The 15729-nt window shown below is 45.4% G+C and overlaps 1 protein-coding gene across 2 annotated transcripts in view; it reads left to right on the plus strand.

Moving 5' to 3' along the window:
* MCM10 (minichromosome maintenance 10 replication initiation factor) overlaps positions 1-15729 on the plus strand; it is a 76822-nt gene that overhangs the window by 55911 nt on the left and 5182 nt on the right. For both annotated transcript variants that reach the window (XM_075208655.1, XM_075208654.1), the window contains exons 10-14: positions 690-886; positions 1356-1456; positions 1617-1730; positions 1860-1974; positions 9341-9560. In XM_075208655.1, coding sequence (XP_075064756.1) covers positions 690-886; positions 1356-1456; positions 1617-1730; positions 1860-1974; positions 9341-9560 — 747 coding nt within the window. The remainder of the gene's footprint in view (positions 1-689; positions 887-1355; positions 1457-1616; positions 1731-1859; positions 1975-9340; positions 9561-15729) is intronic.

Raw genomic sequence — 15729 nt, forward strand, 5'->3', positions numbered from 1 at the left:
GAGCAGGTAAACCTGTCACAGAAAATGTGTTGGCACCCTCCACCAGATTAGTAGGTGCTTCCCAGGTAACACAGCAAGGGGCCTCAGCTTTACAGCTGTGTCTGGCAGCCAACTAACTGGTCTTTACATATTTTCCGAAGTTAAACCAATGCAATATTTGGAGTTCATAGATAATAGCCTTGGAGGGAAGTTGCTGTACACTGAATTTTGAGCGTGACAGCCCCCAGCATTTCTGCTGTTTTGTTGGAAAACCTTCTTCTCTCCTCTCTTCTCCTCCTTGTTCGTTACTCCTGTTTCTGTCCATGTGGCTTTGTTCAGGGGGAGGGGGGACTGAAGTTCCTGGTAGGATTTCAGGGTATAGAGGGGGAACTTGAATTTAAATGTCCCCAAATTACTGTCATTGCACTCTATATTGCAGTGTCTCCAATGTCGTCTATTAGACTCGGAGAAAAAGATTTAAGTACAAAATCCAATTTTCATGACTCCTTGCTGATCTAATTATAAACCTAGCAAGGAGCAGGGGCGGTTATAACGAGAATTTGGCTCTTGTTTCCTGAATCCTAGAGGCTAAGCATAAGCACCATTTTTGTCTTCCTATTGCATTGCCGATGTTGCAGCAAGTACAAATATTTTCTTCTATCCTGAAGGAACACTAAGGTGGAGATCAATGTTTTTCTTTTTGTATACAGAATGACTGTGAGTACTGTCAGTATCATGTACAGGCTCAGTACAAAAAAGTGAGTGCCAAACGAGCAGATCTGCAGTCCAGCTATTCTGGTCACGTCCCTAAGAAGATGGCTAGGGGTGGAAACGGCCTTAAAGAGCGACTATGCCAGGGTGGCTTTCACTATGGTGGCGTTTCATCCATGGCATATGCAGCTTCCCTGTAAGTATACAAATTCCTAGCCTAACACTTATAATACATGTCCATTATCGGGACAATTGTTGTATTGCCTGCAATAGATGTAACTTTTGTAATTGTATAGTTTTTGAAAATTAGATAATGAGATGCAGATTCGGTGCAGGAACATTTCCTCCGATTTGTTCTTGCTGATTTTATTGCAACAATATTTTTGCAATGTAAAAAGATTTTTCACACTCTAAGGCATTAGGTTATGATTGGTGTAAAATAGATGCATATTTTATAATGGTTTGAACTGTAACCTGGAAACTGAAGAGTAGGATATAACAGGTTCAGGAGTTATGCCTGTTATCTGCTTGAGACTTACAGATGTCACACAGACTGTTTTAAAGCAGTGACAGCAGTCTAAACAGTCTAACAAAGAGCTGTTTTATAACACAGGATAATAGTATTGGTATACAACATTGTTTGAAAAATACAAATTGTCTTACAGTGCAACAGCCGCAGCACCAAAGAAATCTGTCCAGACAACGCTTACCAAAATGGTGGTTAGAGGAGCAGATGCCATAGCCCTGGAAGCAAAACAGAAAATGGGTATTGGAGTTTTTATGAGACTCTTGTTTCTGTGAACTGTGTTGTTTTGTATAGATTGGTATCTTATATTCATATAACAAAAATTTGTTTAAGCTTCTGATAATGACTTGGTGTGCACCTTATTGAGTGTCTGTTAGTATAAGTGTTTTTGTTGTTGCAGCTGCTGTGAGGAAGGGCATTGTGCCATGTTCAGATGAGCTAAATGAGCTTTTGGCTGTGCCAACACCTGGAGCACTTAATTTGAAGAAACATTTGTCTGGCCTGAACACACAAGGTACTTTTTTTTTTTTCCTTTATCCACTTATTTAACATATGGCACTCTGCCAAAGAGACCGGATATCTTGTTTGTGCAAACAATAGTTTTCCATACATTCAATCTATTTGCATTCTGTTTTTGTGCCAGCTTCTGTCAAAGCAGGTCCATCTTTTCAGTCTATACCTGCTTCAGAGCTTTTGAAACAACAAAAACAACAGATGTTACAGGCAAGAAAAAAGAGGACAGAGGAGATACAGAAAAGGTAATTGAACAATTAGATGTCATATCACTACATAATAGTGTAGCTATAATCGAAAGTGGCCGGGGTCAAAAACGGTCATTGCGTAACTTTATTTTCTCTTTTGTCCATGAGGCATACTGGATATGCTCAGTATATAGTGTGGTGACAGGTTTTTGGACATAAATTTTAAATGAACCCAGCTCCTAAGTTCCTTCCCCTCTTATCACAGAATCCTGGTGTGTGTGTGTGTGTGTGTGTGTGTGTGTGTATCTATCTTTGATTGCAAGGATCGCCCATTATCTGGAACCAAACAGGAAAACATAATTTTCTACTTAGAGCTAAAAATAAGTCCCAAACTCTTACCTGTTTCTCCACTGCATATATTGTGTGGTTTCATCAGAGTGTGTATTATCTGGTACCAAAGAGAAGTTTGTGGCTGTTGTATTAGAGCAGTCATTCCCAACTCCAGTTCTCATGGACCCCTAACAGTGCATGTTTTCCCTATCTCTTTGCTGGAGCACAGGTGTTTTCATTACGAACTGACACATTTTGAAAAATCAACAGGTGGTACTAATTTCACTTGTGACCTGAAGACTGGAGTTGGAAAACCGTGTATTAGAGGATTGGAATACTAGATAGATGGATGAATAGATGGATAGATATTATATAGAGAGAGATTATATTGGCAAACCTGCAATATCATCTGTTTTGACCTCTAAAACCAATGGGGTTTTGTGAGTATAATCAGCTGCTGTCCAAAGGGCAAACTGGCACATACAAATTGGTAATTTGAACAAGTTATATGTGCAAGAAAATCTGCATAACTATCTGTGCAAACCTTTGAAATTATGGGGACTTCTCACTAATATCAGCTGCTGCCTGGAAGATAATATACACAAACCAGTCATTCAAGCAAGTTATTTGTGAAACAAGTGTTGCAGAAGGTTACTGTTGATATCACATACTGTTCCATTAAGAAAAAAGGCTTGTTTGAAAAGTTGTTTTCTTTCCTACCATTGGGGGACACTGCGAGACATTGGGATATAGTAGTGGGTGTAGGATTCTAGGCACTTATCAAGTTCTTTGATCTTCACTCTCCTCCCCTACTATGCCCCTCCTCTCCTGTGGATATCTGGTTTGTTTGTTTTTTTTGTTTTTTTAAAAGTGCCTAGTAGTTAGGTCACTTCAGTATAGGCTCCTGCCTATACTTTATTTAGAAATAGGTTTTTCGTGTTTGTTTTGTTTCTCCCTTTTAGGTGCAGTGCAGGGATCGAACCCAAGACCCGGATGAGTGAATAGCCTGTCTGCTTCCTTCACTCTGGGTCCCTGCGGAGGGTGTGCAGCAGCTTCAGCTCACTCCCCCCTCGCACCATTGCCGGCAGCCTGACCTTCCCCTAGATTGACGAGCAACAGGGGGATATTTCATAGGTCTGCCATAGAGGCAGCATTTACTTAAAAACACTATCTGTGCTCTTAAGGATCGGCAGCAAGCGGCCGCAATTTAGTCTCCCTAGTCAGGCGGGAGTGAAGCTGTAGCAGCCCTTCCTCTCGTCACGACGGACATGTCGGCAAGTCTCTCCGCCCCTAGACAACGAGCAGCGAGGGACACAGTAACTATCGCACTCCTTTAGAGGCGATTCGTTTACTGATCACTGGCACATGCTACCTGGGCACTCTGAGAGAGGCGTGATTGCTACACACGCCGGCAGCCATTCTAATGTATGCAGTCTACAGGGGCAGCCATTTTGGGGGGAGGTCTTGGAGGAGGATCTTCCTTCCTGGAGACGGAAGCAGCCATATTTGGACATGGATATCATCGTGCTGCATGCTGTTCCTCTGCTCTGTCTCTCCTCAACTGGTATAGTTTATGCTGTTTTTAATATTGTACTCTATAGAGACATATTGAATACTGTGGTTTTTTTTCAGGACTACTATTCTCAGTTCCTGGTGATTGGTGTAGACTCAGACATTTACCTAGTATAGAGACTTTGTAAAATTCTTGTTCTGTGTGCTGAATATAGCCTCAGACTTTTTTTTCTTTTCTAAATCTTGTTTTGGTACTAATCTGTTATACCATTTTAAACCTGTCTGAGAAGGGGATGTCCAAAAATAAGGGATCTTCCGGTATGTCTGCACTATTTTATACATGTGCCAGATGTAATGCTAAATTATCTCTTGGATAGCCTGACCAGGAAGCTTTCTGTGCGGCTTGCGAAGCTGAACACCAGGAGCGACGTCATCCAGCTCGAGGCAACAGCTATGTAGGAACCGCTCTGGGCTAAGTCACTAGCAACAGCCATGGCAGAGCTCACCAGAGTGATGTTTCAGTCCACAGAGGTACGTGAAGTTTCAGTTTCTCATACTTCTTCACACCCCGTAGCTGCCGCAGGACATCCTCTCAGTCTGATTCAGTTTAGGACGAAGAGCGGCTACTTACAGTATCGCACAGGGCCAAGAGGATTATTTCTGATGCGGCCCAGGGCAGCGATCATGACTCCGAGCATTCCTCAGAAGAGGAGGGTGAGTTAGACATTGACCTTCAGGAAGAAGACTCTGTGCTGTAGATTCTGCCTCTGTCCATAATGTTGATAACCTCATTTTGGGTATCAGACATACTTTAGATTTTGCAGATCTGTAGCCCATGGCTCCTTCAGGTTTCTCATTGTTTAAAAAGACCAAAGCGCATTTTTGTAATATGCTTCTTTTTTTTTTTTTTAACTCAAAAGGTTTTTATTGAATTTTTTAGAAAAGACCAAAGCGCAGGTGGCTGTGTTTCCACTACCCCCTCAGATGATGGAGATGGTAACAGATGCCTGGCTAAGGCCTAATAAGCAGTTTATGATGCCGGGTAGATTTAAGTATCTTTTCCCTCTCCCGGCAGTAGATTCCGTTAAATGGAAGGCCTCCCCTAGAGTGGACACTCCTGTAGCGCGCTTGTCCTCAATTTCTGCTATCCCCCCTCAGGAGCTGGTCTCACTAAGGGAACCCACGGACAAAAAGTGCAATCACGCCCTCCGCTCAGCTTATGTTGCGTCAGGTAGCATGTTTAGACCAACTATGGCAGTTGCCTGGGCTAACAAAGCTATTCAGCAATGGGCTGAATAGTTAGTTGCAGGTATTCAAGGAAACGTTCCACATGCGGAACTACTCTTCTTGGTTGAGCATATTCAGGAGACTTCTGATTTTGTGGCCAGGCAGCCCTGGATGCTGTCTCCGTTAATTCTAGATTCTCGGCTCTCATTATAGCAGCACGGCGTACTTTGTGGTTACGCTCTTGGACAGTGGACACTGATTGAAAGCGAGCTCTAGAGGGCTTGCCTTTTGATGGGGTTACTCTGTTTGGGTCAGAGCTAGAAAAGGTTATTCAGGTGGCCATCGGAGGAAAGAGCAACACTCTTCCCTTGTGTTCCAGTAGACCACGACAAGGTTTTCGGTATTTTCGTTCTTTCGCCCGAGGCTGTGGCACCCTGTCGAGGGGCCAGTCCTCTGCCCCTAGGGGAGCGTATAGCAAGAGGGTAAGGATTCTGTTAGGCGAGGAACTTTGAGACCGGGTGATAAGCCCGCAGTGTGACAGTCTTCCCCCAGGGGAATCTGTGGTGGGGGCACGTGGTCTTCGTTTCCAGGGCCAGTGGCGGGCTTCCACCATGGACGATTGGACACGAGGCGTTGTGTCCCGGGGTTATGTCGTAGACCTAGCTCAGGTCCCACCACCAAGGTTCTTCTCCACAGCAGCCCCCCCTTGTTCCCTCAAGCGCAAGGCTCTTCAGGAATTTATTGTTCCCGTTCCAACACGAGAGGTCAGCCTTTTACTCCAGTCTCTTCCTAGTGTCAAAACAGGATGGATCATTTCGCCCAATTTTAAATCTGCAGTCTCTGAACAAGCAGGTAACTCAAAACTTCAAAATGGAGTGAACTTTCACTGTCATCACAGGAATGGAGCAGGGAGAGTTTCTGGTTTTCATAGACATCAAGGATGCCTACTTACATGTTCCTATATGGAGGGGGCACCAATGCCGCCTTCGCTTTTCGGTGAATCTCTCACTTTCAGTTCAGGGCCCTACCTTTCAGTCTAGCTACCGCTCCCGCGGGCTCCTGCAGCAGAGGGGAGTCACAATAGTTCCCTATCCAGACAATCTTCTGAGAGCACCATCAGCAACGCTCTTAACTCGCCACATTTAGATCACTATACAGTTTCTGGAGGCTCATGGGTGGATTCTGAATTTACACAAATAATCTCTCATTCCGTCACAGCGGATGCGCTTCCTGGGTCTCATGTTCGGCACAGTTACCCAGAGAGTCTATTTACCCGAAAACAAGGTCCTCGACCCTCTTGCGCAGAACCAGGACCTTACTTGCGCGGGATAGGTATCTCTCCTCAGTTGCATAAAACTCCTGGGGACTGTGGTTTCAGTGTTCGAGCCCCTGCCCTTTGCACAATACCAATCTCGCCCACTTCAACAAGAGATTCTTCTAAAGTGGTCAGGATCTCAAGAGCATTTAGACAGGCAAATTTTTCGCCTGTCTTTCTCTGGTGTTGTGGTTGTCCAAGCAAAATTTGGACAAGGGTCAGACCGTTCCGACAGGTCCATGGACCTTGTTACCACAGACGCAAGTCTGCTAGGCTGGGGAGGGATGAAGGGGCTCCTGAGATTGCAGGATTTCTGGTCCCCCCAAGAGGCCACACTCTTGATCAGTATTCTAGAACTCAGTGGTGTACAGGACATTGACAAAAGGTCAGAGGTTTCTGACAGGGAAGCCTCTTCAGATTCAATCAGACAATGCTACATCCGTAGCATATCTGAATCACCAAGGGGGAAATCGCAGTGTAGGCAACATGCGGGAGACAGCCAGAATCATGGTATGGGCGGAGCCCCCCAGATATCTGCCGTTTACATTCCAGGCATGAAAAATTGGGAGGCAGACTTCCTCAGCAGGTTGAGTGTTCACCCGGATGAATGGTCTTTCAACAAGCGAGTCTTTGCCCTCCTAGTGGAACGCTGGGGCATACCAGAGATCGATCTCATGGCATCCAGGCTAAACCATCAAATTCCCCTGTGCGGGGATCAGTCTCGAGATCCTCAGGCACATGTCATGGATGCCATGTCAGTTCCATGGCACTTTCGGCTAGTGTATCTGTTTCCTCCGATTCTTATGTGTACTAAAAAAGCTAAAAAGAGCAATTCTGGTAGCCCCTTATTGGCCACGCAGGACATGGTTTTCAGACATTGTGAGACTGGCAACGGATCCTCCCTTCCGCCTGCCAGTGTGACCAATCCTCCCTTACGCCTGCCAGTGTGACAGGACCTTCTCGTTCAAGGTCCTCTTCTCTGCCACGATTTAGATCGGCTAACTTTGACGGCGTGGCTACTGAGACCTTATTCCTCAGGGCCAAGGGCTTCTCTCAAGAGGTTATTGATACTCTGATCAAGGCCAGAAAATTGTCCTCCTCAGTCATATATTATCGAGTCTGGAAGACTTACATTCTTTGGTGTGAGGCCCAGGGTTTCCACACATCCAGGTTTAGCCTGCTAGCCTTCCTGCAGGCCGGCCTACATAAGGGGCTCCGTCTGGGGTCCCTTAAGGTTCAGGTCTCGGCACTCCTATTTTCAGCGTAAGCTGGTGGCCGTCGGGAATCTTCAGACTTTCCTGCAGGGAAGGGGGGGGGGGGGGGGGTCCTTCATGTGCAGCCTCCTTTCGTTCACCCAGTAGAGCCTTGGGACCTCAACCTGGTGCATAATGCACTCATCCATATGCCGTTTGAACAGCTAGATTTGATGGATTTGCGCCATCTCACTTGGAAAACGGTATTTCTCTTGGCTATCTCGTCAGCCCGTAGATTGTCAGAATTGGCACTCTGCTGCACTTCCCCTTTCCTAGTTTTTCACGAAGATAGAGCGGTTCTTCGCACCAAACCCTCTTTTGTTCCGAAGGTAATATCCAGGTTCCACTTAAATCAAAAGATTGTGGTCCCGGCTTTCCACCATCGTCTTCGTCGTCTTCTTCTAATGATGACTTACTGCCACTGGACGTGGTTCGTCCTCTTCGGTATTCTGTTGACCACACGGCCTCTGTCCATAAAACCAAGTATCTTTTTATGCATTACGATGCGCAGGAGCAGGGTTGGCCGGCTTCCAAACAGTCTTGCCCACTGGATCACTTCCACCGCATCATGGGGCCTCGACAGAGCAGCTATGCAGAGTGGCTACATGGTCCATCTGTCTATACATTCTCTAAATTCTACATGTTGCAGGGCTTTGCATCTTCTGCTGCGAGCTTTCGGAGCAAGGTATTGTGTGCAGTCCTTCCAGAGCATTCCCTCCGTTAGAGGCAGCTTTGGTATGTCCTCAATGTCTCGCACTGTTTCTCAATGGTAGGTAAGAGAAAAGAAGACTTTCACTCACCGTAAAATCGATTTCTCTTACTCCATTCTGCACCCTTCCTTGCTCTGTAAATAGTTCTGTTGTGTGAACTTTATGCTTATGTTCTTTGCCCTATAGGGCTTTCCCTTCCTCATTTGCTTGATTAGTCAAAACTGCGGTATCCACAGGAGTGGAGTGGTATAGTAGTGGAGGAGAGTGAAGATCAAATAACTTGATACGTGCCTAGACTCCTACACCCACTACTATAGCCCCAATGTCTCGCAGTGTCCCCCCAATGGAGTAAGAGAGAACGATTTTACGGTGAGTCAAAATCTTCTTTTTCTCCTCTCCCTCTTGTTCAGTACTCTTGATTGTGTCCACTGGACTTTGTTCCAAATATACTGAACTTTCTAGCAGGCTTCCAAGATATTTAGGAGGGGTGTAGGTTTTTTGAAGGCAAACTTTAAAAGTGCCCAAACTCCTTTCATAGTACACTGCGTATCTAGTGTCTCCTATTGGACTCTGAGAAAAATATTTAATGCAAGTACAAAAGTCCAATTTTACGACATATCAGTAATTGACTCTCCATGTTTTATATAATGGAGAAATACATATAAAGCCTATGGTATATTACTTCTAATAATGATCATATATTATGCAAACGTTTATCAGGCTGCCGTTTAGCTACTGAGAATTAATATATTTTATGAATAGACTGGTCACTTTGAAACGCTGTACTGTGATTTATCTCCCAGAGATAGTTGTGCTTGAGTCTAACATTGAGCATTTGACATAACAAGAATAATTTTTTTTGTTTAATCTTTAGTTATTCCCCTTTCTGATAATAATAGCTGCTCCAAAAAAGAACATGAGTGATGAGCAGATACTGCTGATCTTAGACATTGCATTTTAATTGATTTACAGCTAATTGACAATTAATATGCATTGGTTAGAAATGTAGCTGTTACTTTTATTTAGTGGAAACACTTGGTATTTAATGTTGATTAATATTTTATTTATATTTTTAGGTTTCTTGACAGCGCTGATAAATCAGAAATGTCCAATATAGCTACCAGTGTAGGACAGACCACATTTCAATCTCCAAAGCAAGCTGCCGAATTCCCCATGTCTCAACAGGTGTCCACTCCTAAGTTAGCTCGTGGTTTTTCTGAGGGAGAAGATGTACTCTTCTTTGATTTGTCTCCACCTCCTGCCTACAAGCTAAGTCCTTCTGCTATAGCGAAAAAGGTACACATAACTCTTAGAAATCCCCTTATACATGCAACCATCTTTAAATAATTTCATTTTAAACCATTGCTCAGAATTTTTGTCACTGAGGAATATATTGAGACATTACAGAGTTAAAATGACCTATGTAATCTAGTGTATCAAATGCTAAAGTGCTTCTGGAAATTTTTTGCACATACACTTTTTCATCTCCAATGTATGTGTGTGTATATATATTAGGGATGTGCACCGGCCACTTTTGGTGTCTCGTGTTTTGGGTTCGGATTTGTTTCGCAAAACACCTGACGAAAGGTTTTGGTTCGGATTTAAGGTTTTGGATTCGGATTTGTTTTGAAAAAAACATAAAAAGTGTTAAAAACAAGGTTTTTTTTTTTGTTTATTTTCACTCCTACGCTATTATTAACCTCAATAACATTCAATAACAATCATTTCCACTAATTCCCAGTCTATTCTGAACACCTCACACATCACAATATTGTTTTTAGTCCAAAACGTTTCACCGAGGTAGCTTTCTGGACTGCATAGTGCAGTGACAATACCTCCGCCTTCAAATGGTCTGAATTCCACTGCACAGCTGCCTGCTCCTACATCCTCTGCAGCATATACAGGGTGTAGTTCGAGCGTGTCAATACCTCTTATTTTAGACAATGACAGGTCATTTTCATTAATTTATGATTTGGCAGCAACAGTCAACGTTGTTTAATATCTGACACGCCTCTATCTGGACTGCATAGTGGAGTGGCCACGGTACCCAATTTGGTACCAGGGCCACAATACCTCCTCCAACTTTCAAGTTTAGTGTTTATAATTTTTAAAAACTACAGTAGTTCAAGCACGTCAATACCTCTTGTTTTAGACGACCATGGTACAGAGCATTCATCATTGAGATCCCATCAAGTATGTGAAAGACAGACAGCGTCGAAGTGTTATTTGTTGACTTTGTTAACCAAAAAATTGTCGCTGTTGCAAATATTCGTGCAATGAAGAGTGACTTTTTCTATTAAAGGCTCAAACTTTCAAGTGTAGTGTTTATAAGTTATAAACACTACAGTAGTTCTAGCACATCAATACCTCTTGTTTTTGATTATGACAGGGCATTTTACTTTTGGTTTAATTTGTTGAATTTGTTTTAATTTTGTTTTACTTTGTGCTCATGGCAAACGACTGTTGAATGGTCACATAATGGCAAAAAAAGAGTTGCAAGATGGAATTGTCCTTATGTTGTTGAAATAGGACATGCACACTTTAACAAACCAATCATTTCAGCGACCGGGCCTACCAAACAACTGTGGCTGAAATGATTGGTTTGTTTGGGCCCCCACACCAAAAAAGCTATTCATCTCTCCCTGTACAAACTAAACAGGCTCTACTGAGGCAAGATGTCGTCCTCATCCTCAACCTCTGATTCCTCTCCCCCTACAGTGTGTACTTGCTCCTCCTCACACATTATCAATTTGTCCCCGCTGGACTCCACAACCACAGGTCCCTCTGTACTATCTGGAGGGCAGTGCTGTACTTGATTGAGGAATTGATAATTCATTTTTATGAACATCATTTTTTCAATGTTCTGAGGAAGCAACCTCCTTCGCCGCTCACTGACCAGGTTCCCCGCTGCACTAAAAACTCTTTCCGAGTACACACTGGAGGGGGGACAACTCCGGTAAAATAGAGCCAGTTTGTACAGGGGCTTCCAAACTGCATTTTTTTCCTGCCAGTAACAATATGGACTGTCTGACATGTCTATTTGGATGGTGTCAGCAAAATAATCCTCCACCATTTTTTTCTATTGTGACAGCATCCAATGCAGCAACAGTAGACATGTCTGCAATGGTTGGCAGGTCCTTCAGTCCGGACCAGATGTTATCAGCATCCCCGCCAGCGGCTCTTTTAGGAAATCTCAGCTTTTTCCTCGCAGCCACAGATGTGGAAGAAAATGAAGGAGGAGCTGTTGGCATGTCACGGTCCTCTTCAGAGGACAATCTCCTGACCAGCAGGTCTTTGCACCGCTGCAGACTTGTGTCCGCCGGAAACAGAGACACAACATAAGCTTTAAACCGAGGATCGAGAACAGTGGCCAGAATGTATTCCTCTGACTTTAAAAGAGTGACCACCCTCGGATCCTGGCAAAGCGTACGAAGGGCTTCAGCCACAAGAGCTACATGCTTGGTGGAATCGCAATGGTTTACCAGCTCCTCCCTCACTTTCTCCAGCTGCTTCTGCAACAGCCTGATCAGGGGAATCACCTGACTCAAGCTGGCAGTGTCGGAACTGACTTCTCGTGTGGCAAGTTCAAATGGCTGCAGAACCTTGCACAACACGGAAATCAGTCTCCACTGTGCTTGACTCAGATGCATCCCCACTCCTTTGCCTATGTCGTAGGTGGCGGTGTAGGCCTGAATGGCCTTTTGCTGCTCCTCCATCCTCTGCAGCATATAGAGGATGGCAGTGCAGGTTCAGGCTTTTTTGATGTGCCTCTAGTCTGCGGTAGGCACTGGCAGAATGCCTAAAGTGTCCAGCAATTTTGCGGGCCACCGCAAGCATCTCCTGCACACCCCTGTCACTCTTGAGGTAATGCTGCACCACCAAATTAACGGTGTGGGCAAAACATGGGGCGTGCTGGAAATTGCCCATATGCAATGCCCGCACAATGTTACTGGCATTGTCTGACACCACAAATCCCCAGGACAGTCTAAGTGGGGTAAGCCACTGCGAAATAATTTCCCTCATTTTCTCTAATGGGTTGTCAGCGTTGTGCCTCTTATTAAAGCCTGTAATACACAATGTTGCCTGCCTTGGCACGAGCAGACGTTGTGTAGATGCTGCTACTGATGCAGTTGCTGCGGAAGGGGATGCATCTACCCAGTGGGCTGTCACAGTCATATAGTCCTTCGTTTGCCCAGAACCACTTGTCCACATGTCCGTGGTTAAGTGGACAGGGGGTACAACCGCATTTTTAAGAGCACTGAGGACACTTGCTCGTACTTCTCTGTACATCTTTGGTATCGCCTGCCTAGTGAAGTGGAATCTCGACGGGATTTGGTACCGGGGACACAATACCTCCATCAACCCTCTAAATCCCACTCCACTGATGGCGGACACCGGGCGCACGTCGAACACCAACATAGCAGTTACAGCCGCAGTTATACGCTTTGCAATAGGGTGACTACTATCGTATTTTGTGTTCATGGCAAACGACTGTTGGGCGGTCAATTGTTTTTTGAAAGACGTAGCGGTCTTACGACTTCCCCTCTGGGAAGATGACTGACTAGCAACAGCAGCAGTGGCAGTAGTAGGCGTACCGCTGCAGGATTCCTCGGATGAATCCCGTATAGAAGAGGACTCAGTCTGGCTGGTGACATGGCCTGCAGTACTAAATCTGATGGAGATCGTGGAGGAAGTTGACGAGGAGGGTGTTGGTGGTGTGTATCCAACAGGACCAAGGGATTTAGGTGTCCCTGTACTGATGACGGTCCTAGGCCCAGTTCCTGAACTATGAAGGTTATTCAGGTGACTTATAAGGGAGGATGTCCCTAGGTGGGCAAGATCCTTACCCCTGCTTATTTGAGCTTTACATAAGCTACATATGGCCATACATTGGTTGTCCGGATTTGGATAAAAATAACTCCAGACCGAAGAGGTGCATTTTTTGGTCTTCTGACTAGGCATGACGATGGGCTTTTTCATCCCATGGACATCAGCTGTTTCCCCCCCCTGTGCCTCATTTACAATAACCACATCACCATCCTCATCATCAAGTTCCTCCACAGCGCAAGCTACATCAATAGCCTCCTCCCGGTGTACAACATTGACACCTTGATTATCCAAATCTGGATCTACACTGTGGGTGATCCTTCAAACATATGCAGAGGGTGTGCTGCAAATGCAGATGATTTTAAGTTTCTCTTTTTGCTACTTTTTGAGAACTTGGGCTTTTTGGATTTTACATGCCCTGTACTAGGAGATTGGGCATCGGGCTTGGAAGACGATGTTGATGGCATTTCATCGTCTATGTCATGACTAGTGGCAGCAGCTTCAGCATTAGGAGGAAGTGGGTCTTGATCTTTCCCTACTTTATCCTCCAAATTTTGGTTTTCCATTATATGTAGCACAAGAGAGCGTACCCCTAAGCCACACACACTCGGCAAAGCCTTTAAAAATTATATGCGGCACAGGAGAGTACCACTGGACTTATACTGCTGAATCAGTGAACTTTGTAATATAGCAGTACCACTGGAATTATACTGCTGAATCAGTGAACTTTGTAATATAGCAGTACCACTGGAATTATACTGCAGAATCAGTGAACTTTGTAATATAGCAGTACCACTGGACTTATACTGCTGGATCAGTGTACTTTGTAATATTGCAGTACCACTGGACTTTTAATTTATTTTTTTTATAATTCTATTTTTTATTTTTTTATTTTTTTTAAAAAATTTTTTATAACTTGGGAATAATGGGGAAATAACAATGCCCTTAGAAGGACAGAGCACAAGACACAGCACCACTGGACTGAACAGGACCCAGCAGCACCACTGAACTCAGAAGGACACAGCACAGAATTGAACAGCACAGCACGAGATATAGCAGGACAGAGGACCACCTAACACAACCTCCCTCTACCCTGATCAATGCCCGAGTGAAGATGGCGGCGGCTAGCGGGGAATTTATAGGATCCGAGTATCGCTCATTTCTTCTCCCCCCCCCCCCCCCCCCCCTTCTACCTGCCCCCAGGACCCCATCCCTTCTCACCTTCTTCGCTCCCTTTCTACCTGTTCCCACCTCGCTCACCTCTTTAATCTGTCCCTCTCCACTGGCATCTTCCCCTCCGCCTTTAAACATGCTCTCGTCTCACCCATTCTCAAGAAACCCAATCTTGACCCCACATCACTCTCTAATTACCGCCCCATTTCCCTTCTCCCATTTGCCTCCAAAATACTCGAGAGACTTGTCTGCAACCGTCTCTCCACCTACCTCTCTGAACACTCCCTCCTTGACCCTCTCCAATCAGGCTTCCGCCCCCTCCATTCCACTGAAACTGCCCTGGCTCAAGTTACGAACGATCTCCTCTCGGCTAAAGCCATGGGCCACTACTCCCTCCTGATTCTCCTCGACCCCTCAGCGGCCTTTGACACCGTTGACCACCCCCTCCTGCTTCACACCCTTCGACACTGTTGACCACCCCCTCCTGCTTCACACCCTTCAGTCCATTGGCCTCTCCGGTACCGTCCTCTCCTGGTTCACCTCTTACCTTGCCGACTGTTCCTTCTCTGATTCTCTCTCCCCTTCTTCCTCCCTTCCAGTCGGGGTCCCTCAGGGCTCTGTCCTTGGACCCTTACTATTCTCACTATACACCTCTTCTCTGGGTGCACTCATCAGCTCCTTCGGCCTCAAGTACCACCTTTATGCTGATGACACTCAACTCTACCTTTCTTCTCCTGATCTCTCTCCCTCCCTTCTTTCTAGGGTATCCGCATGCCTCTCTGCCATCTCCTCCTGGATGTCCTCTAGATTTCTTAAGCTCAATCTTGCTAAAACTGAACTCATTGTCTTTCCTCCCTCTCGTACCTCCTTCCCCTCTGACCTCTCCATCACTGTTGACAACTCATCTATCTCCCCTGTTCCCCAACTCCGCTGCCTAGGTGTCCTCCTCGACTCCTCTCTCTCCTTTGCCCCTCACATTCACTCTCTCGCCAAATCCTGCCGTTTCCAGCTTCGCAACATTGCCCGCATTCGGCCCTTCCTCTCCCAGGATTCCACCAAATCTCTCGTCCACTCTCTGATTATCTCCCGCTTGGACTACTGCAACCTTCTCCTTATCGGCCTCCCCCTCTCATCTCGCTCCCCTTAGATCTGTACTTAACGCCGCTGCTAGGCTTATTTTCCTCTCTCGCCGTTCCACCTCTGTATCCCCACTCTACCAAGCCCTTCACTGGCTTCCCTTCCCCTACAGAATCCTTTTCAAGCTCCTCACTCTGTCTTACAAGGCCCTCGCCAACTCCACTGCTCCCTACATCTCTAACCTTATCTCTATTCACACTCCCTCCCGCTCACTGCGATCGTCCAACGATCGTCGCCTCTCTTCCCCTCTGATTACCTCCTCTCACGCACGTATCCAAGACTTCTCCCGCGCCGCTCCCCTCCATTGGAACGAGCTCCCCCGATCCAT

The sequence above is a fragment of the Mixophyes fleayi genome, chromosome 4 (genome assembly GCF_038048845.1).
Source record: "Mixophyes fleayi isolate aMixFle1 chromosome 4, aMixFle1.hap1, whole genome shotgun sequence".
Lineage (NCBI taxonomy): Eukaryota > Metazoa > Chordata > Amphibia > Anura > Limnodynastidae > Mixophyes > Mixophyes fleayi.